This window comes from Gossypium hirsutum, chromosome A02 (assembly GCF_007990345.1).
Source record: "Gossypium hirsutum isolate 1008001.06 chromosome A02, Gossypium_hirsutum_v2.1, whole genome shotgun sequence".
NCBI lineage: Eukaryota > Viridiplantae > Streptophyta > Magnoliopsida > Malvales > Malvaceae > Gossypium > Gossypium hirsutum.
In genome coordinates, this window is record NC_053425.1 from 97,908,283 (window position 1) to 97,932,109 (window position 23,827).

The 23,827-nt window shown below is 36.6% G+C and overlaps 3 protein-coding genes, 1 non-coding gene and 1 pseudogene across 4 annotated transcripts; 2 read left to right on the forward strand and 3 right to left on the reverse strand.

Moving 5' to 3' along the window:
- Window positions 1-2,821: 2,821 nt before the first annotated feature.
- On the forward strand, window positions 2,822-10,938 carry LOC107951737 (ATP-dependent RNA helicase DEAH11, chloroplastic-like; annotated as a pseudogene).
- On the reverse strand, window positions 8,707-10,922 carry LOC107951739 (uncharacterized). Its single transcript, XM_016886878.2, has 2 exons — window positions 10,273-10,922; window positions 8,707-9,936 (listed from the first exon to the last, which is right to left on the reverse strand). Exon 1 carries the CDS (start codon window positions 10,920-10,922, stop codon window positions 10,293-10,295), a length of 630 nt encoding a protein of 209 aa, XP_016742367.2. The 3' UTR covers window positions 8,707-9,936; window positions 10,273-10,292.
- Window positions 10,939-15,005: 4,067 nt separating the features above from the next.
- Window positions 15,006-15,112, forward strand: LOC121217580 (small nucleolar RNA R71). Its single transcript, XR_005913684.1, has one exon. It is a non-coding gene; the product is annotated as a small nucleolar RNA R71 (small nucleolar RNA).
- Window positions 15,113-21,135: 6,023 nt separating this feature from the next.
- Window positions 21,136-21,944, reverse strand: LOC107952333 (uncharacterized). Its single transcript, XM_016887595.1, has 2 exons — window positions 21,844-21,944; window positions 21,136-21,754 (listed from the first exon to the last, which is right to left on the reverse strand). Exons 1-2 carry the CDS (start codon window positions 21,942-21,944, stop codon window positions 21,136-21,138), a joined length of 720 nt encoding a protein of 239 aa, XP_016743084.1.
- Window positions 21,945-22,075: 131 nt separating this feature from the next.
- LOC121211719 (uncharacterized) lies at window positions 22,076-23,392 on the reverse strand. Its single transcript, XM_041084291.1, has 2 exons — window positions 22,906-23,392; window positions 22,076-22,638 (listed from the first exon to the last, which is right to left on the reverse strand). Exons 1-2 carry the CDS (start codon window positions 23,390-23,392, stop codon window positions 22,076-22,078), a joined length of 1,050 nt encoding a protein of 349 aa, XP_040940225.1.
- Window positions 23,393-23,827: the final 435 nt, after the last annotated feature.

Consider the following 23,827-nt stretch of genomic DNA (forward strand, 5'->3'; position numbering starts at 1 on the left):
AGTGTTTGTTATTTTTTGTCATTGAATTGTATGGTTTCATTCATTGAATGAATTAATGAATTTACTTTTCAAAAAAAAAATTCAATTGTTAGTCCTTTTGACCGGAATTCTTTTTAAAATAGTTAAGACAAAAAATTAGAAATTGATTTGAAATATTAAAATATTATATCAACGGATACAGATTGATACATATCAATATAAATCGATCTTGATCAAAATATATCAATAAATATATATATCGAGATACGAGAGTAATTTTTGTTTGCCACATTTTCACATCATTTTTTTTTATTTTGAAAGATGTTTCGCATCATTTTATGTTGTATCAATGGAACCAGATCGATAGATATTGATATAAATTTATATTGATCAAAACATATCAATAAATACATATATCGAGATACGAGAATGATTTTTGTTCCCCTCATTTTCCCTTCATTTTTTTTTTGAAAGATGTTTCGCATCATACAATAAGCTAATTCAATTGGTTATATCTAACCACTCTTATAACTTGTTTTTAGTAGGAAAAAGGTTAAAATTTTGCTTATTTTAATGACGTTTTATTTTTTTACAAGAGTTATTACTTATTATTTTTCTAATTTCAAGTTCAAATTTATACTAATTGTTCGTTATCTTATGCCTAACTATCGTAGTCATATAGGACTAGGAAAAATATAATATATTCCTAATATATGAAAAAATATATAATAATATACAATAAATTTAGATATTTATAAAAGATAATATCCCATAATAATATCTTAACAATATACATATTTTACTATTATTTAATTTTCAATTGTTAGTCCTTTTTAATTGAAACTCCTTTTTAAATAATTAAGGCAAAAAATTAGAAATTGGTTTGAAATATTAAAATATTGTATCAACGGGTACATATCGATACATACATATATAAATTGATATTGATAAAAACATATCAATAAATACATATCTCGAGATACGAGAATGATTTTTGTTCCCCGCATTTTCTCACCATTTTTTATTTTATTTTGAAAGATGTTTTGCATCATTTTATATTGTATCAATGGATACAGATTGATACATACCGATATTGATCAAAACATATCAATAAATACATATCTCGAGATACGAGAATAATTTTTGTTCCCTGCATTTTCTCATAAATTTTTTTATTTTGTAAGATGTTTCGCATCATTTTATATTGTATTAACAGATATAGATTGATACATACCAATATAAATCGATATTGATCAAAACATATAAATAAATACATATCTCGAGATACGAAAATAATTTTTGTTCCCTGCATTTTTTCATCAATTTTTTTTATTTTAAACGATGTTTCGCATGATTTTATATTGTATCAATGGATACAGATTGGTACATACCAATATAAATCGATATTGATAAATACATATCTCGAGATACGAGAATGATTTTTGTTCCCTGCATTTTCTCATATTTTTTTTTTATTTTGAAAGATGTTTCGCATGATTTTATATTGTATCAACGGATACAGATTGATACATATAAATATAAATCGATATTGATCAAAACATATTAAAAAATACATATCTTGAGATACGAGAATAATTTTTGTTCTCTGCATTTTCTCATCATTTTTTTTGAAAGATGTTTTGCATCATTTATATTGTATCAACGGATATAGATCAATACATACTGATATAAATCGATATTGATAAACACATATCAATAAATATATATCTCGATATGCGAGAATAATTTTTGTTCTCTGCATTTTCTCATCATTTTTTTTAAAAATTTTTGAAAGATGTTTCACTTGATTTTATATTGTATCAATGGATACATATTGACAGATTCCGATATAAATCGATATTGATCAAAACATATTAATAAATACAATCTTGAGATACGTGAATAATTTTTGTTCTCATCATTTTTTTTTCATTTTGAAAGATGTTTCGCATCATTTCATATTGTATCAACGAATACAGATCAATACATATCGATATAAATCGATATTGATAAACAGATATCAATAAATACACACCTTGAGATACAAGAATGATTTTTGTTCCTTGCATTTTCTCATCTTTTTATTTTATTTTATTTTATTTTGAAAGATGTTTCGCATGATTTCATATTGTATCAACGGATACAGATCGATCCATACCTATATAAATCAATATTGATCAAAACATATTAATAAATATCTATATTGAGATACGAGAATAATTTTTGTTCCCTGCATTTTTCTCATAATTTTTTTTATTTATTTTGAAAGATGTTTTGCATCATTTTATATTATATCAATAGATACAGATCGATGCATACTAATATAAAATTATATTGATAAAAACATATCAATAAATACATATATCGAGATATGAGAATGATTTTTGTTTTCCATATTTTCTCATCATTTTATATTATTGAATTTGGGGTTGTATTGGTGCAGCTGGTAAGAGATATTGGTGTTCATACAATGAGGCTGATGACAAACAACCATACTGAAAAATGCTGGTTTACCATATGTATTCCATGACATGTTTTTACTTTTTATTTTGCTAGTAAGGTTTTATATATTCTCTATGGTCATACTTTGCGAATGATTAAAATTTTATGTATTAGCATACATTTTTGGTAAGTTGACTCGAAAAGGAAATTTACAAATAGGGCTGATATCCAGCCTAATCAGCATTAATAAAATTAACTATTTTAAATGGATGAAAAACATAAGGATAGTTACATTACTTGCGGTGGAAGTTACCCGTTAAAGCTCAAACACTAATGTTAAAATTCTAAAAGCTTACAACAGAAATATATAAAGACTTCCTACGTTCGATATTCCCTACACTTCCTACTTGCTTATCGTCTCTTTCACTGTTCTTCTCTTCTCTTCTCTTCGCTTCTTTTCTCTGCAACCAAGTCTTTTCTTTTTATCCTTTTGATTTTTATTAGTTTCTCTATGCCATGATGGATCTCACTTCATCCTCCAACAACCGCCACCCGTCGCCTCCATCGGATGGCCATAAATCCTTCCAGCTCCACTGCTACTCTAACAACAACCATCAGAAACCCACATGTCCGGCTGTCAATAACCGATACCCTCCTTCGCCATCAACTGCTGTTTCTTCCACCGATAACAACACTCTCCGACCCCCAAACTTCATGATTCAACTCTTAAAGGACTCTCCTCCCTTCCGATCAGAACCCAGCAACCTACAAACTCTACTTTCTCAACTCAACCCATCCCCGGAAAAGTTCCACATTGACCCTACTGGAAAAATCGCTGCTTCCTTATATTTCCAGGAATGGACTACAACCCTCTCTTCGATTATTTCACTCTGGCGTTCCCGCCTTGAGGGGTCTCACAATTACACTCCCAACCTTATTTCCAACGTCCTCGTACCTTCCGACAGTCTGGAACTCCAACAAGACCTGAAAACCCTTTTCTCGAACCATATAAAGGGATTGATGGAAGGGGAATTGGTTAAGGAATGGCAGAAAAAAATCGATGAGAAGTCTGATCAGATTGCTGAAGTATCGGGACAAATGGGTAAGAGGCATTATTCAATGGGAAGATTTTTCATGCTGAATGACAAGAAGAAAGCTTTGAATGAAGAGAGCCTGATGATCTCGAAGCGGTTGAATGAGTTTAAGGGAGGGATGAGGAGTTTGCTACGGTGTTTGGAAGATGAGAAAATCGGGAAGGAGGAACAAGAGGAAAATATCGATGTTTTCAGGGTTGATGGAGAGCTTGATTGGGAGAGAATTCATCGGCTGATTTTGAGGGAATGTAGGAGATTGGCCGATGGTTTGCCTATTTATGCTCACAGGCAAGAGATTCTCACTAGAATACATGGTGAACAGGTGAAAATTTATCCTAAACCCCCTTCATTTATGTTCTATATTCAGCTCCTTTTAGGGTTTTATGAAGTAGTTTAGAAGATGAGTTTAATCTTATATATTGGAGTGCAGTATAGATACTTGGTAATACAAGTCGAAAACTTGAAATGTTGGTTATACTCATATATTTTGGAGATTAAAAGCACTAGTGTTTTTGCTGTGTCCTATTGAAGAGGATTATCGGGTATTTATTTACACGGTTACTGTTTATGGAATTGACATTCTAGGTTAACTTCATTCATCAACTGGTAGGGCCATGTACGAGTCGCTGGTGGTCTTTAGTTGGTAATCATAAATACATAACACCTTTATATGCATGAAATGCTATCATTTAAAGGATTATCATATTATATATTGAGACCATGTAATTAGAGTTCAATAACTTGAAGAGTAGGTTGAAGTACACTCCAATACAATAGAGAGTGAAAGTAAGTTCATATCGTCGCCTTGTAAAACCATTGAAGAATTAATATCTTGTCATTGACTACTCGTTTTTAAAAGAGAAATTTTAAATTCACTATCGGTGGAGTTTTTAGACTCTCCAATAAGGGGTTAATAGGGTGATACACACCTATCCATAGTTGGGTTTATAATAAGTATCACGTTCATTTATTTGCAAGTAAAGAAATTTACAACCTTTTGATAGGCTTCGTCTATTTATCTTTTTCCCTAGTGTTATGAGAAATTAACGAGGATCTCAGTACTAAGTAGCTAACTCCTAGGTTAATCTTCAGAGGATAGTATGGAGAGGCTGTTCAATTGCTTGAAATGTGATTTAGGATAAAGTGGATTTGAACATTGAGATACCATAAAGGTTGAAAATTAACATAGGCTAGTCATTGCAAATGAGCAAGTAGGGAGCTGCAGCTAAATTGGTAGAGAGCCCTAAACTAAATCCGATGGTTGTTATATACCTTAGAAAGAAATTAAAAAAAAAAAAGACTCTTTTATTGTCCCATGCAATTAGTATATAGTAACTGCAAGATGATTAGGAAATTCTCTTTGCTATTTTATTTATTTTGTTCCTATACTACTTGAGTGTTTAACTTTAGTTACAGTGTAGTATTTTTCAATGTGTCTCTAATAACTATTAAATGATCAGATAATTGTATTGATTGGGGAGACTGGTTCTGGAAAGAGTACGCAGCTGGTTCAGTTTCTTGCTGATTCAGGAATTGCTGCTAATGAGTCTATTGTATGTACTCAGCCAAGGAAGATTGCCACCGTCTCATTAGCACAAAGAGTCACAGAAGAAAGCTCTGGGTGTTATGATGATAATTTTGTAACATGTTATCCAACATTTTCATCTACTCAGCAGTTTGATTCCAAGTTAATATATATGACTGACCATTGTTTACTGCAGCATTATATGAATGATAGGAATTTGTCAGGAATTTCTTGCATCATTGTTGATGAGGCCCATGAAAGAAGTTTGAATACTGATCTTCTTTTGGCATTGGCTAAAGATTTACTTGTTCGAAGACTTGATTTAAGGCTCATAATAATGTCTGCAACGGCTAATGCAGATCAACTGTCAGACTACTTTTTTTGTTGTCCGATACTTCATGTGATTGGGAGAAACTTTCCTGTTGATATTCAATATGTTCCTTGTGCAACTGAGGGAACTTCTGGTTCTGGTATGGTTGCTCCGTATGTTTCTGATGTCTTGAGGATGGCTGCTGAGGTTCATAAAACGGAGAAAGAGGGGAACATTCTTGCATTTTGACATCAAAGATTGAAGTTGAATGGGCTTCTGAGAATTTGAAGCTCCAAATGCAGTTGCTTTACCATTGCATGGAAAGCTATCCTTTGAAGAACAATTTCGTGTTTTCCAGAACTACCCTGGGAAACGGAAAGTCGTATTTGCAACAAATATAGCAGAGACATCACTTACTATTCCTGGGATAAAGTATGTGATTGATTCTGGTTTGCTGAAGGAGAGTAAATTTGAACCTGGCACTGGAATGAATGTTCTCAAAGTGTGCTGGATCAGCCAGAGTTCTGCCAATCAGAGGGCTGGACGAGCTGGGAGGACAGAACCTGGAAGATGCTACAGACTATATGCAGCAAGTGATTTTGAGTCAATGCCCTCTAATCAAGAGCCTGAGATTCGCAGAGTTCATCTTGGTGTTGCAGTTCTGCGGATCCTTGCTTTGGGAGTCAAAAAAGTTCAGAGTTTTGATTTTGTTGATGCACCTAGTTCTAAAGCGATTGACATGGCCATTAGGAATCTTATCCAGTTGGAAGCCATTGTAGAGAATAATGGAGTTTTTGAATTAACTGTGGAAGGGCGGTACTTGGTAAAGTTGGGGATTGAGCCTCGTCTTGGTAAACTGATTCTCAGTTGCTTCCATTATGGTCTTTGTAGAGAGGGTCTTGTTCTTGCTGCTGTTATGGCAAATGCTAGTAGCATATTTTGCAGGGTGGGAAATGATCGTGATAAGGTAAAAGCTGATTGTCTTAAGGTGCAATTTTGCCACAGAGATGGCGATCTCTTTACTCTGCTCTCTGTGTACAAGGAATGGGAAGCCTTCCCGGCCAATAGAAAAAATAAATGGTGCTGGGAGAACAGTATAAATGCTAAATCAATGCGGCGATGCCAAGACACAGTTACTGAATTGGAAATTTGTCTGCAAAAGGAGCTTGCTGCTGTTATTCCAAGTTACTGGTTATGGGATCCTCATAAGACTACTGAGCATGATAAGTGCTTGAAGGCAATTATACTATCTTCCCTTTCCGAAAATGTAGCCATGTATTCTGGATATGACCAACTTGGTTATGAAGTGGCATTGACTGGACAACATATTAAGTTACATCCTTCTTGTTCATTGTTGATATTTGGTCAGAAACCACATTGGGTTGTTTTTGGTGAAATTTTATCAGTAACTAATCAATACTTGGTTTGTGTAACAGCTTTTGATTTTGAATCTTTAGCCATTCTCCGTCCTCCGCCCATGTTTGATGCATCTAAGATGGAAAGCCGGAAGCTGCAAGTAAAGGCAATGGCTGGTTTTGGCAGTACTCTGCTAAAAAAAATTTGTGGGAAATCCAACCATAATCTTCGATCACTTCTGTCACGGATTAGGACTGCCTGTATGGATGAACGAATTGGTATTGAAGTCAATTTTGATTATAATGAGATTCGACTGTTTGCCCCGTCAGTGGACATGCAGAAGGTTCTGGCATTTGTAAATGAGGTGCTGGAATGTGAAAGGAAATGGTTGTTTAATGAATGCATGGAGAAATTTTTATATCATGGACCGAATGCCTCATCATCTATCGCACTTTTTGGAGCAGGAGCTGAGATTAAGCATCTTGAAGTTGGAAAGAGATGTTTGACCATTGATGTTTTCCATTCAAATGTTAATACCCTTGATGATAAGGAGCTTTTGAAGTTCTTTGAGAGATATTCAAATGGCAGTATTTGCTCTGTTCATAAATGTCAAGCCAATGGACAGGAGAGTGATGACAAGGAAAAGTGGGGCAAGATAACGTTCCTAACTCCTGATGCTGCCCAAAAAGCTGCTGAGCTGGATGGAGTTGACTTTACTGGCTCTGCACTAAAGGTACTTCCTTCAAGAACACCCTTCGGAGGTGATCATAAGATGATTTCCTTCCCTGCTGTCAAAGCAAAAGTTTATTTGCCTCGCAGACAGAGTAAAGGGTTTGGATTTGTTAAGTGTGATCTACTTGATGCTGGTTTCATTATTGATGATCTCGATAATCTGGTAGTAGGGAGTAAAACTATTCATTGTGATGTTAGCTCGAAATCCGATGATGCCATACTGATACGTGGAATTGATAAAGAGCTTTCTGAAGCTGAAATTTGGGATACCCTACAGGGGGCAACAAACAGAAAAATCCATGATTTTTTCCTGGTGAGAGGAGATGCTGTGGAAAATCCAAGTTGTGGAGCTTGTGAAGAGGCACTCCACAGAGAAATATCCCACTTTATGCCTAAAAGGTATCCCCATACAAATTGTTGCTGGGTTCAGGTTTTCCAGCCTGAACCAAACGAGACTTTTATGAAGGCCTTGATCACCTTTGATGGAAGGTTACATTTGGAAGCTGCAAAAGCTTTAGAGCATTTAGAGGGGAAAGTGTTACGGGGATGTCTGTCATGGCAAAAGATAAGGTGCCAGCGACTGTTTCATAGCTATATATCCTGCTCCTCGTTTGTGTATGCTGTTATTAAGAAGCAGCTAGATTCATTAATTGCAAGCTTCAAACGTGTAAAAGGTACTCATACTGACAGCACTATTTGTTTATTTATTTAAAAATTTTCATTTAACAACCATGTACAAGTTCATCTTGGTCATATTTGCTTACTTCTGCTTGTGCTGGGGTCTTTAGATATGCGTGTTGGTGGCCAGAGCTCGTCATTGAAATGCTTATTCTGTATTTCATGTTCCAGTTATATTATTTTATGTTTCCTTCCACTTTCTGCAAAGTGGTAACACATAGATATATGTGCGTTTGTTTTCGAGACTCTAGTTATAAGTACTAATTCAAGCTTGGATAAAAGATACAATGCTGACATGAGCAACGATATCATGAGATAGGTGACAACCAAAGCAAAAGCTGGTCGTGTTAGTGTCAAATGTTGGTCCTCCTCTTAATGGTGACCAACAGAAGTACTTAATCATATTATTTTGTGTACGTTTAATGATTTAAATGGTTATTTTCAATCCCATAAACTTTAGGAATTTTACTGCTGTTGTGCTGATTTTATGACGAAAGGTTTATTTTTAAAAAATTTAAGCACTTCCCTCCTATAACGGTAACAGACTGGAGGTTGCATGTTCCTTTTGACAACTAAGTATTTCAGCAGTATAATTAAGGAGTTTGTTTGTTTTCTTTTGAAATTGTCAAAGGCTGATGGGCATGAAATACATCTTTTACAGGTGCAGGTTGCTCCATAGAGGCAAATGGAAATGGTTCCTATCGGGTGAGAATATCTGCCAATGCCACCAAAACTGTTGCAGAGATGAGAAGGCCACTTGAAGAGCTAATGAATGGTAGAACCATAAAACATGCCGGCCTCACCCCTTCTATATTGCAGCATTTGTTCTCTAGAGATGGCATTCATCTTATGAGGTCATTGCAACGGGAGACAAGAACCTACATTTCTTTCGACAGGCATAGTCTGGGTGTAAGAATCTTTGGCCCTCCAGATGCTGCTGCTGTAGCGGAGCAAAAATTGATTCAATCTCTTTTGTCGTACCATGAGAGCAAGCAGCTTGAGGTCTGCCTTCGTGGTCCAGGTCTGCCACCTGACTTGATGAAGGAAGTGGTTAAGAAATTCGGGCCAGACCTTCATGGGCTGAAAGAGAAGATACCTGGGTCCGAGTTTACACTTGATTCCAGGCATCATGTTATTTCAATCCATGGGGACAAAGAAACAAAGAGAAAGGTTGAATTGATTGTCCTTGACATCGCAGAGACAGGTGAAGATTTAGCCAAGAAATCTGATGGTGATACTACCTGCCCCATTTGCTTGTGTGAAGTAGAAGATGGCTACTGGCTTGAAGGTTGTTCACATTTCTTCTGCCGTCCGTGTTTGGTGGAGCAATGCGAGTCTGCAATCAGAAACTTGGATAGTTTCCCTATATGCTGTGCGCACCAAGGGTGTAATGTTCCCATATTGCTTACTGATTTGAAGTCTCTCCTTTTGTCGGAGATGTTGGAGCAACTCTTTCGGGCTTCTTTAGGGGCATTTGTTGCATCCAGTAAAGGCACATACAGGTTTTGCCCGTCTCCCGATTGCCCTTCAGTTTATCGTGTTGCTGATCCCGAGACTCCTGGTGAGCTATTTGTCTGTGGAGCATGTTACACAGAGACTTGTACTAGGTGCCATGGGGAGTATCATCCTTATCTGTCATGTGAGAAGTACCGGGCGTTCAAGGAAGATCCAGATTTATCTTTGAAAGAGTGGTGCAAAGGGAAAGAGCAGGTTAAAACTTGCCCCGTCTGCGGATATACAATCGAGAAGATCGATGGGTGTAACCATATCGAATGCAAGTGTAGGAGACATGTTTGCTGGGCCTGTTTAGAGGTCTTTACCTGCAGTGATGATTGTTATAACCATTTGAGAGCTGTTCACATGGCGATCATCTAAAACTCGGTTACAGTAATACAATTTAAATAGAGATACATCTAGATACAGACAAATAGATCTTTCATGTCAAACAGATTGGTGCCGGTGCTGCGGCTCCAGTAAATGATTTAAACCATTTCACAGTTCCTATCCATGTCTGCATCTCTGTTAATGTTATTATAAACTCTATATCATAGAAGTTGACTTTCGAAATGATGTTCTTTCTAGAATGGGATTATCATTCATATATATATACACATATATATAAATGACAAAAAGAGAAGAGAAAAACAGATGAATACCCATTTTCTTCCTATATCATTCAAAACAAATATCTACAACCAAATGCTAAACCAACACTGGCAATCCCAAGGCAAATAGCCAAAGCAACAATCAATGACATTTCATCCCCATTATTGTTTCCACCCTCAATTCCCTCTTCTACCACTCTTTGTCTCTCTGTTTTATCACAAAAATTCTGATCTTTCTCCACCATTTGTGATTTCAGAACCCAGACTTGAATCTCAAGCAATCTCACCCATTGCCGATAAGCAAACAACTGCAACGATTCTTTCATAAAAGCATCTGATACCCGTTGTTTCTCCTCCGCCAAGTCCGCCGCCTTCCTTTCCGCTTCCCTCGCACGCGTTTGCGACAACCTTAAAGCCTTGAAAATCTCCAACTTCCCATCATCGTTTTTATCGTCCTCTTGTCCCATGATGCTATAACCCGCCCTGTTATTCAACGACATCAACTCCACCGCCTTATCCAACCCAGCAAACACCTTGAGAGGTGGAGGGAGATCACAGTTTTGCATCAAATCAATACCAGACTTCTTAGAAATTAGACCACCTATCATCATCATATCATTCTCTTTACCAACCATGGAATAATTCAATTTCTGATTAAGTTTTGGTGCCTGCGTCTGCGTAGCCATGGCGGGTGTCTCCATGCAGGCAATACACAAACCTCTATCAGTCCCACCTGCGATTCCTTTAATTGGTTTCGATCAGAATAGCTGTGGACCAAAAAAAAAAAGTTAGTGGAAGAGAGAGAGAACCGCAAGAAAGGGGAAGTATGTATAACTTTTTTATTGTTGAAATTCGTTACTTGCGTGCTTAAACTTGCCGTAAGCTGCAATATATGTTATGTATGTAGCGTTTTGGGGTTGGTGAATCCACCACTCCACCAATTTTCCAATATTATAATTCACTTTTACTTTCCAAATACCCTTTGATGTTTTAGCTTACTCACCAAGACTTGGGGCTTTGCTTTTTATTTTAGCTTCATATATGCAATTATTCCTTATATTCTTCTTCAATTTTAGCTTTTTTTTACTTTTTAACTTTTAATTTTTAACTACAACTATTCATTTTATTTTATTAAATTTATATTCATTATAATTGTAATGTTATTCACGCGAGTATTTTTTTTTAATTTTAAAATCTCACATCAATCATTTTAATAAAAAAATTAATAGGGTTAACAACTAAATTTAAATTTTAAAATCTGAAAGATAAATTTTTTTCTAAAAATTAAAGTATAATGACTAAATTTTAAATTTGTAAAGAGTATAAAAATATATCGCCTATTTGAACCTTTATTTTATTTTTCCATAAGAGTTATACCAATTTCTAATTGTTCCAACATTTATTCTTTTGTTGGTGCTAAAATTTTGTGCGATCAATAATGTTTAAATTGGATTGGACCATGGATAAATTGAGGTATCGGTTTAGAGAAAGTCAATAGATCAGTTGACTCAAGAATCAATATAGACCAGTTAAATTAGGTAAAAATTGATTGAATCTAATTTTTCTAAATATTTGTTATTTTTTAATTTTTAATAATTTAATTAATTGAATCAAACATATAAGTAATACTAACGAATTGGTGGCCAAACCAATTCAACAACCAATTTGTTTTTAAAAACCTTGGGTAGGATTGTTATAAAAATAGCTATCTTAAGATTAAATATTATAAATCATAATTTTTTTTATTTGTTACAAGTCAAAACTTTAAATATAAGATTGTTATCCAATACATCATCAATGAAGTAAAAAAAACCTAAAAATTGATTTAGGCAGTTCCCATTTGTTTTTTTAGAGGTCATTTGTTATTTTAGGTGTAACAAAAAAAAAACGTACATGTTATACCCCTGCAAGAGTAGGACATGTGGTAGAACATGGAACAACCCGCAGATGACCCTCCGCCGAGAATAACACAATCTTATGTTGGGAACCATTCACGATGACCTCTCGCTTAGGGTGATCTGTAGAAACCCTCCACATAGCCTAGTTGAACCACTTGATAAACGATTTGCTACATCCCCCATCGTGGGGACCACTAAGATACAATAACTTCATACAACCTTATGGTGGAAAACATCAAAACAAGACCATACAGTACACCATATGGTGACAATTAACTTGGAATGACTCTACCACCTGGTTGACTACACGATTATTCCTACCTTCATATTGTCAGCTATGTGGTACTACAAGATAAGGGGTAATCCCCCTATATATGCCCCGAAGCAGGAGAGACTAAGGATCTCCTTCCTCCTCAAGAAAAATTTAAGTATCAGCCTAACCTCCTCGTTTTCCTTCCCTTTCTTCTCTTTTCTCTCCTTGAATACCTTAACCCCATCTTTTTGCCTATTATAGGTGAACTAGTATTCCTATCTTCATCACCTTTTCCTCATTATTGAGAACCAATATCAACAATTGGTGTGGTGAGGGGAGCAAGGTCACTTTATAATCTTCCCTTCGACTAGGAGAAGACAATTGTTATACATAAATATCTTGCCCACAATGTGGATTCCACCAAGGACACTTTTATATACACTTCTTGGGATTAGGGCAAAAGGAAGTCTTTTCGGGAATTCTTCCTCTACTCCATTCTTTAGTCACAATACATATCTCTTTAGCTCTTTCTTCCACTATGAGGGCTATCCATTACTTCTTCCTTTTATCTCAATCATTGATGGCTCTTTATTCTACACATGTGAATCGTTTCAAACCCTACCATTTTTTCTTCATTGTAATATTCCCTTGTTAAAATCTTGTATCAATAGTATTAAATGTGCTTATGAAAATCAGCTAGAAAAAAATGTTTAACACACATTAATCTTTCATATTCCTCCATAATCTATCAAAATACAAGCAACTCATGCATGGGTAAATTTTTAAACATGAACCCTAGCATGAAATTTGGGTAGAAATAAAGAAATCAAGTTACCGGGATTTCAAAAATACAAAGAACGTTAAAAACGAGACTTAAAATGACAAATGACCAAAATGCCCTTCTACCATTTCCTTAAAATTTCATCCATGCAAGCCCATTTTTGTCCAAAAATTTAGAATTTGGGAAAATTGCTCTCCAAGACCTTCTAATTCATAATCTAAAGCAATTTCATACAAATTGCTTCTAGAAACCAAGTTTTGCAATTTATTCAATTTAGTCCCTAATTTTCAATTGGATATCTTATACTCAGAATTTCTTCATGAAACTTTAACACATGCATATACTCATATTCTAGGCCTCATAATAATCATAAAATAAATATTTTGATATTAGATTTGTGGTCCCAAAACCAGTATTCCGACTAGGCCCTATTTCGAGATGTTACACTCCCACATGAAGTGTGAGCTCACCTGTGCCAACAAGTGTTGCTATCCTCCTCTATGTCTAGAACAACGAAATCAATGGGAAATATAAATTTATCGATTTTAACTAGCACATCTTCAATAATACCCTTAGGAAATCTTATAGTTTTATCTGCTAATTGAATGCTCATCCTAGTCTGTTTGGGTTTCCCAAGACCTAATTGTTTAAACATTTTGTAAGGCATGACGTTAATACTAGCCCTTAAATCAGCTAATGCATTATTAACATCTAAACTACCAATTAAGCAAGGAATTGTAAAACTCCCTGGATCTTTCAATTTGTTGGGTAGCTTATTCTGTAGAATAGCTGAGCAAACTGTGTTTAGCTTCACATGCGAAGCCTCGACCAACTTCCGCTTATTTGCTAAAAGCTCCTTTAAAAATTTCATTGCGTTTGGCATCTGCGATAGAGCTTCAATAAATAGTAAGTTAATATGTAATTTTTTAAGAGTTTAAGGAATTTACCAAATTGTTCATCTGTGTGGTCTTTCCTTGTCGCATTAGAGTATGGCACACGAGGTTTGTATTCTGTACTTACCGGTTTCTACTCATTGTGGTCTACCTCACCTTTACCTTTGCTTATCTCAGTTTTTTGCCTTGGTTTTGGTTCAGGTGTGACTAACCCTTCCTCATCTTGACTAGTAATCGCGTTGAGTTGCTCCCTTGGGTTAGATTCTGTGTTGCTTGGCAAGCTATCTTGTAGTCGTTCAGAAATCAACTTGGCAAGTTGCCCAATCTGAGTTTCGAGCCCTTGGATCGATGCTTGTTGATTCTTAAGTGCTATCTCAGTATTCTGAAAACGAGTTTCTGACACAAACTTTGAGAGCATCTCTTCAAGGTTCGGCTTTTTTTCCTGTTGGTAAGGTGGTTGTTGGTAGCTTGGAGGTGGTCTCTAATTTCCTTGGCCTCCCCATGAAAAATTTGGGTGATTCCTCCAACCTGGATTGTAAGTATTGCTATAAAGATTGTTTTGATATCGAGAATTGTTACCCATGTACTTTAACTGCTCGTTGTCCATGTTGTGGCCATAATGTTGGTATTCTGAACTGCTTGATCCACCTCTACTTGCTTCGCACTGTATTACTGGGTAAACCTGTGAAGAACTAAGAAAACCATCAATTTTCTTGTTCAAGGGTTCTACCTGATTAGAGAGTATGGTGACCGAATCGACGTTATAAACACCGGCTGTTTATGTTGGCTTTGTCCTCATGACTTGCCACTAATAGTTATTCAGTGACATCTCTTCTATAAATTCATACGCATCTTCAAGTGTTTTATTATTGATGGTTCCGCTAGCAGCTGCGTCAACCATTTGTTGAGTCGAAGGATTCAGGCCACTATGAAAGGTTTGAACCTGTAGCCGGAGTGGTAACCTATAGTGATGGCATCGTCTCAAGAGATCATTGTATCTCTCCCATGCATCGTAGAGTGTCTCTAAATCCATCTGCACAAAAGAAGATATATCATTACGTAATTTAGCAGTTTTAGCCGACGAAAAGTAATTTAATAGAAACTTTTCGGTCATTTGTTCCCAAGTAGTAATTAACCCTCGTGGTAACGAGTTCGACACTGTTTAGCTTTGTTCCTCAACGAAAAAGGGAATAACCAAAAGCGAATAGCATCATCAGAAACACCATTAATTTTAAATGTATCGCATAGTTTCAAAAAGTTTGCCAAGTGAGCGTTGGGATCTTCGTCCTGCAAACCATCAAACTGAACAAATTGCTGTATCATTTGAATTGTCTTAGGTTTTAGTTCAAAATTATTTGCAGCTACAGTAGGTCTAACTATGCTCGATTCAGTTCCTATTAAATAAGGTTTAGCATAATTATACATAGTGCGCAGAGCAGGATTCTGATTTAATGGATTAACAACAATCACAGGAGGTAGCAGATTTTCTTAGTTTTCAACCATCTCCTCAGTTGAAGTATCGTCCTCTTGCTCATTCTCTGTGTATCTTAAGGTTCGTCTTATTTCTCTTTGGTTTCTGCGAACAATGCGATCGATCTCACTGTCAAAAAGTAATGGTCCTGACGGGTTTCTTCTAGTCATAAACTATAAAAATCTGCTAGAAAAAGGGAAAAAGAAGAATTAGTAATAAAAGTAATAAAAATCTACCAGTAAAAGTAAATGGTTAAAGTAATAAAAATCGAGTATTCCTAATATCTTAGTTTCCCGGCAACAGTGCCAAAAATTTGATACGTGATATTCGTGACAGGTTTTAAATATTTAAAATGAATCGTTCTTGAAACTAACTATTATCACGATGAAGGAAAGTGTACCTATCGAACAGTAGTATAGCTTTAGCAAGACCGGATTATCAAACCCAAAGGAACTAAAAGTACTAGTAATGACTGTCTTTTTATTATCTAGCCTAAGAATAATGGGGTTTGTTTTAACAAACTAATTAACTAAACTAAGAATTCATAGAAAATAGAATTGGGGAATTACTTTTGGAAAAACGATTGAATTAAGATAATACCTAAGGAAAAATCCACCTAGACTTCACTTGTTATTTGACTCTGAATCGGACGATTTATTCATTTGACTCGATCCGTAGAAATCTCTAAGTTATATTATTATTCCTCTCGAGACTAACAACTTCTAACCCTAGATTGAATAATTAAAATATTTTTCTAATTAACTCCCTAGGGTTGCATTAACTCGATCTATGGATCCCCTTATTAGGTTTCACCCTAATCCGGTAAAATCTTGTCACCTTATCTCTAGGTGTGCAATCAACTCCGCTTAATTATGACAAATGTACTCTTAGACAGGGTCTATTTCTCCTCTGAATAAGAGCTTAACTTGAATCAATATCCTGGAATATCAAACAAGAATTAAGAACACATAATTAAGAACAAGTCAAATATTTATCATACAATTCAGATAATAATAACAAGATCTGTCTCCGGTTTCATTCCCCTTAGGTATTTAGGGGCTTTAGTTTATAACTAAAAAGGTAAACATCTCAGAAGAATAATGAATACAAAACATAAAGAAAAACCCAAAACTCCTGAAGGGAAATTGAGGGGAGATTTTCAGTCTTGATGATGAATCCGACTTCTGAGATTGATTAATCGGCTTTCCTTGAGCAGTTCCCTACTTCCTTCTCTGTGGCCCCCTTCTTCTCCTCTTCTAGGGTGTATTTATAGGCTTTGGAATGCCTAAGAGCCCTCAAAATTTTCCTTTTCTGAATTGGACTCAATTTGGGTTCAGGCCGTGGTCAAGCCTGTTAAATAGGCACGGGCGTGTGGCCCACCCGTGTGAGTCGTGCTTCGATTCTGCCAATTTGACACGGTCGTGTGGTCTGCCCGTATAAGGAGGTCCAGGCCGTGTTGATTTCGTACGTTAGCCCATTTTCTCCGTTTTGGTCCATTTCTCGTTCCTTTCACTCTTTTATGCTCACCTAAGTATAAAATATGAAATTAAGGCATTAGGAGCATTGAATTCACCAAATCTGAGGAAAATCATTCATAAAATATGCTAAGCATGGGATAGGAATACGTATAAATTACGATTTATCACCCTTCGAGGGGTAGACCACAAAAGAACCTGTGAAGTGGGGCTAGCAGTAGAGGTGCGCCTAGAGATTCCACTGTAAGGTCCGAGGGCAGAGCGCCTGCAAGGACTTATACCATTCGTTCTCGCGAAGAGGCTTCATCCCCAGATGTGATTATGGGTACTTTTTCTCTTCATGATGTGTCTATTGTTGCTTTGATTGATCCGGGAGCTATCCATTCGTATATTTGCATGAAATTGGCGTCTAGTATGAATATGCCTGTCAAGTCTAAAGAATTTGTGGTAAAGGTGTTGAACCCATTAGGCAAACATGTGTTAACTGACCAAATATGTAGAAATTGTCACTTGATGGTTAGAAGTCATTGTTTTCTTGCTAACCACATGTTGTTACTGTTTAATGAATTTGACGTAATTCTTGGTATGGATTGGTTGACTGCTCATGATGTGATAGTAAATTGTGAAAGAAAATTCATTGAACTGAAATGTGAAAATGGGGATATTGTTTGAGTTGAATCAGAAGAATCGGATAGCTTGCCTGTAGTGATATCTTCTATGATAACACAGAGATATGTAAGAAAAAGGTATGAGTCTTATCTTGCATTTATGTTGAATACCCAAGTATCAGAAGTAAAGATTGATTCAGTGCCGGTAGTATGTGAGCATTTGGATGTGTTTCCGGAAGAGTTGCCCAGATTGCCTCTAACTAAGAAAGTCAAATTTGATATTAAGTTAGTCCCTCGTACGGCGCCTATATCAATTTCCCCGTATAGGATGGCTCCGACAGAATTAAAGGAGTTGAAGGTTCAGTTACAAAAATTAATGGATAACGGTTTCGCGAGACCTAGTTATTCCTCGTGGGGTGCTCCAGTACTTTTGGTGAAAAAGAATGACAGTTCAATGAGACTATGTATAGATTACCAGTAGTTTAACAGTAAAGAACAAGTATCCCATGCCAAGGATCGACAATTTGTTTGATCAATTAAAGGGAGCCACGATGTTTTCTAAGATAGACTTGAGGTTCGGTTACTACTAGTTGAGAGTTAAAGAGCAAGATCTGCCGAAAACTGTATTTCAGACGAGGTATGGGCATTATGAGTTCCTTATCATGCCTTTGGGCTTAACAAATGCTCCTACAGTGGTTTTCATTGATGATATATTAATTTACCTCGTGATGAGAGTGAACATGCCGAGCATTTGAGAATTGTTTTGCTGACTTTGAGAGATAAGCAGTTGTATGTCAAGTTTAGTAAAAGTGAATTTTGGCTTTGAGAGGTCGAATTCTTGGGACACATTGTGTCGGGTGATGAGATTAGAGTTGACCCGAGTAAAATTTCAGCTATTGTTGAATGGAAATCACTGAGGAATGTGTCGGAGATTAGAAGATTTTTAGGATTAGCTGGATACTACAGATGGTTTGTTAAAGGATTCTCCATGATTGCTACTCTGATGACGAGGTTGCTATAAAAAGATGTCAAGTTCGAATGGACAGAGAAGTGCTAATAGAGTTTTAAGAAATTAAGAGCACTATTGATTGAGGCGCCAGTCCTAATGCAATCAGAACCGGGAAAAGAATTCGTAATGTATAGCGATGCATCCTTGAATGGATTGAGATGTGTGACAGCTGAAACCACATGAGAAAAATTATTCAACACACGACTTGGAGTTAGCCACAATTGTGATCACATTAAAAATATGGAGACACTATTTGTATGGAGGGAAATACCGAGTATTCATCGACCATAAAAGCCTAAAGTACTTGATGACTTAAAAAGATTTGAACATACGGTAACAAAGGTGGCTAGATTTGATGAAAGATTACGAGTTGGTAATTGACTATCACCCGGGAAAGGCGAATGTAGTCGCAGATGCATTGAATAAGACGTAATTGTTTTCCTTGAGAGCTATGAATACTTAGCTGCCTGTAACCGAGGATGGTTCGATTCTAGCCGAGTTAAGAGCTAGACTAATGTTTCTTCAAGAGATTTGTAAAGCTTTGAAAAGTAATAAAGATTTGCAAGCCAAGATGGCTCACTGCGAGATAGTTAACGAATCAGATTTTTAGATTAGTATTGACGGTTGTTTGATGTTCTGAGATAAGATCTGTGTACCTAGAGATGACGTGCTTATCGGGAAAATTCTTCATTAGGCACATAATAGTTGTATGTTCATCCATCCGAGTAGCACCAAGATGTATAATGACTTGAAGAGATTGTATTGGTGGCCAGATATGAAAAGAGACATCTCAGAGTTTGTTTCGAAATGTTTAATTTATCAGCAAGTGAAAGCTGAGCAACAACTACCTTCAGGTTCACTTCAGCCTGTGTTGGTTCCCAAGTGAAAATAGGACTTGATTACTATAGATTTCGTGATAAGATTGTCGTTTTCATTGAGAAAGAAGGATGTTTGGGTCGTGGTCGATCGATTAATGAAATCAGCTCACTTTATTTCAATACGTACTGACTACTCACTTGATAAGCTAGCCGAGCTGTATGTTTCTTAAATTGTTAGACTTCATGGAGTACATTTGTTGATCATTTCAGATAGGGATCCGAGATTCACATCGCGATTTTGGAAAAAGCTACATGAAGCGTTAGGTACAAAGTTGAATTTTAGTACCGTTTTCCATCCGCAAACGAATGGTCTGTCAGAGAGAGTAATACAGATACTGGAAGACATGCTCTGGTGTTGTGTTCTTGAATTTCTGGGCATTTGGGAAAAAGCACTTGCCATTGGTGGAATTCGCCTATAATAATAGTTTTTAATCGAGCTTGGAAATGGCTCCTTATGAGGCATTGTATGGGCGTAAGTGTTGAACACCATTATATTGGATGGAACTCAGAAAGAATTAGATTCATGGGGTCGACTTAATCAAATAAACCGAAGAGAAAGTAAATGTGATTCGTGATTATTTGAAGGCCGCTTCGGATAGACAGAAATTCTACGCAGATTTGAAACGGAAAGAGATTGAGTTTTAAGTCAGAGATAAGGTATTTTTGAAAGTATCCCCGTGGAAGAAAGTCCTCAAATTCGGTAAGAAAAGAAAATTAAGTCCACGTTTTATTAGACCCTACGAAGTGATTGAGAAAATCAGACCGGTAGCATACCGATTAGCTTTACCGTCTGAGTTAAAGGATTTATTCCATGTGTCAATTTTACGCTGTTATCGTTCTAACCCTTCATACGTTTTTTCACCAACAAAGATAGAGATTAGGTCAGATATGACTTATGGCGAAGAACCAGTTAAGATTTTAGCTCAGGAGTTTAAGCAATTGAGAAATAAGAGTATAGCACTTGTGAAAGTATTATGGTATAGACATGGGGTAGAAGAGGCCATATGGGAGCTCGAGGAGACTATAAGAGACCAATACCCAAACCTTTTTAACAGTAAGATTTTTGGGGACAAAAATCCCTAAGGGGGGAGAATTGTAACAGCCTGATTTTGGGCCTAGTTGGAACAGTGGTTTCGAAGCCACAAATTCGAGGTCAGAGGAATTATTTTAATATTATTTTATGTGTTATAGCATGATTATATTAGTGTTTGAAATTTTTGGTGAATTAATTTCAGTGATTGCATGATTAATTTTGAAAAAGGACTAAATTGTATAAAGTGTGAAAATTTCTATTCTACTAGCTAAAGGTGTCAAAAAGCTATGGAACATTAAAGTAGATGTCCTTATTGAGTAAATAGACCAATAAAATATTAGTGGTTGGACATAGAGCCTTAATTCAAGGAATGGTCAAATGTTAAGTGACTTAATTGATAATAAAATAATAAACCTAAAGGACTAGCTATCATCTTTTTCATTCCTTCTCTTCACCACCGAAAATTACATCAAAAATGGGGGTTTTGAAACTTGAAAATTTCAGCCACTTGGTTTCTTTACAAGTAAGGGATTTTGATGGTCATTTTTATTAATTTTTGTGTTTTTGGAACCCTTATAGCTTTTTTTTTGAAAGAAAAAGACCCGAAGGTCAACCTCAATTTATTGCATCACTTAAAATAATATCATGGATTTCCAAAGGATAATCCATATCAAAATCCGTAATACAATTCTGAATAGCATCCCATTTAAAAAGGTAATCAGCAGCTTTATTACAATAATGCGGGGCCCAAACAATACTAACAGAAACACATGAATTTAACATTTTAAGACTTTCCCGAATACGGTAGCCCATGGTTGAAAAGTCAACCTTCATCCTATTAAGCCGATTCACCAAGCTGACGCAGTCAGACTCAAATTCCAGCTTAAGCCAATTTCTTGTCCGCACAAAACTAAAGCTTTTTTCCAGCGTATGTAGCTCAGCCCATTCGGCTTGAACGTTCTTCTCCAACACACCCGTCTGACCGCCAAGGACAAAGCCGTCATGATCCCTTGCCACAAGCGCAAAACCCATTTTTCTTCCATTCATAGTAGCGTCAAAATTTATCTTAACCACTCCCTGTCCTGGCTTCTTCCAACCTTTCTCCATAGTCGGTTCTAGAAGCATCGATTTTTCCAGGAAATTACAAATGCGAAAATCCTGGCTTAACACAGCAGCCCTATCCCATGTCACTTTGGCTTTCTCCTCCACGTCTCGAAAAATTTTATTGTTCTGGCTGTTCTAGATATTCTATAGTATCATGATGAAATCAGAAAAGCCTTCTTATCCAACGTACGAGCCACATCCTCAAGCTAGTCCACACACCGACCGTAGCAACCCTCAAGCAAATTATTATTCAGATCTCCATAAGCCAGCACTTCTCTAGCCTTTGGACAATCTTTCATCGCATGAATCAGGGTATCCATAATCGTCCCACAACTAGGACAGTTGCTGTTGACCTCCCTTCTAATGCCGAAAATATTCTCGTACGTAAGCAACCCCAGACACAACAAAAAATCTTAATCTTTGGGAGAGTCTGTAATTTCCATGTAAGCTTTCAGAAAACCCGATGAGGGCCGAACCCTACATGCTTAAGAGTCAACCATGAATAAGCTGACTTAGTCGAATAATAGCCAAGGGGATTATGGAACCAGATACGATAGTCTTCAGGGCCATTATGAAGAATGGGGATTTTACATATTTGGTCCTCCAAGTCTTCACCGTAGATCTCAATAACCCTTCTCTCGTTCCAGCCATCTTTCTCATTGTTCAGCAGATCGTGCACTTTTTCCTCTTGGACCTCTCTCTTGCTCAGCCCAAACGAGTCACCCGAAAGCCCTTCAAAACCCCACTTGTCGTGCCAAATATCAAACTTGCTTACTCTACCCACATTCCAGCCGAAACCCTCGTACAGTAAGCTAGCAGCTTTAGCAATGCTTTGCCAAGTAAAAGAAGGCTTGTCAATATGCTTAGGGTGAAAAAAATCCCCATCCGAAAAATATTTGGCTCTCAAAACTCTGAAACATAAAGTGTCTTTGCAACTACTAAGGCGCCACACTTGTTTGCCTAACAAAGCAACGTTAAAGTGCCTTAAGTCCCTGAACCCGAGACCCCTCATTCCTTTAGAGAAACACATACAGTCCCAGTATAACATATGCCAGCCTCTGTTCTTATCTTTTCCCCTTACCATACATGAAAAATCATAGATTGAAGCTCCTCAAGGACGCCGTTAGGAACAAAGAAGACCGAGAACGCATAAGTAGGAATAGATTGAAGGATAGACTTTATGAAAATCTCCTTCCCTCCTTTAGATAGTAAAAGACCAACTATCAATCCTATTAGTAGCACAATCTAAAATGCTTTGGAAAGCCACCGACTTCTTTTTACCAATCGGGATGGGCAGACCAAGGTAACCGTCAAGGTTGGTCACCATTTTCATCTTAAGCAAGCCACTTAAAGTCGTGCGTTGAGTAATGGGAGTGTTAGGGCTGAAGTAAACCATTGACTTGTCTAAGTTGATACTCTGGACCGACATCCTCTTAAATGATTCCAAGATTTGTGTAAACACTTTCACTTCACTTCGTTTGTTCCTGACAAACAAGAGGGCATCGTCAGCAAAAAAGAGGTGATTAATTCTTGGGCCATCCTTACTAGCCCGAATGCCTTTAATATGGTTAGTCTCTTGGGCATTAGTCAGCATGCGGGATAGGGCATCCATGCAAAGAAGAAACAAATAAGGGGATAACAGATCTCCTTGTCGGAGACCCCTTTCCGGGATAATAATGTCGGACAAAGTCATATTACATTTAACTCTATACTGGAGAGTGCAAACACAATCCATAATCTTATTAACCCAAACATTAGAAAAACCCATTTTCGTCAGCACTTTCTCAAGAAGACTCTACTCCACCCGGTCGTATGCTTTGCTCATATCGAGCTTGACCACACAACCCTTGTTCGGACCATTTTTAGAACTACGAATATAGTGCATGAGCTCATGGGCAACTAAAACATTATCATGGATCATCCGGTTAGGAACGAAGGCACTCTGGTTTGGCTGATGCACAGGGGAAGAGCCTCTTTAAGCCGATTAGCAAGAGTCTTAAACTTAGGAATCAAAACAATCAAAGTTTCATTAATACACTCAGCACTCTTATTGCCCTTAAGGATATCATGACACATTTTTAAAACATCTTCACTCACTGTAGGCTAATGATCCTTGAAAAAGCTCCCCGAAAGCTCGTCAATCCCTGGTGCCTTATGCAGATCCATCTGTTTAAAAGCCATTAAAATTTCCTCATCCGTAAAC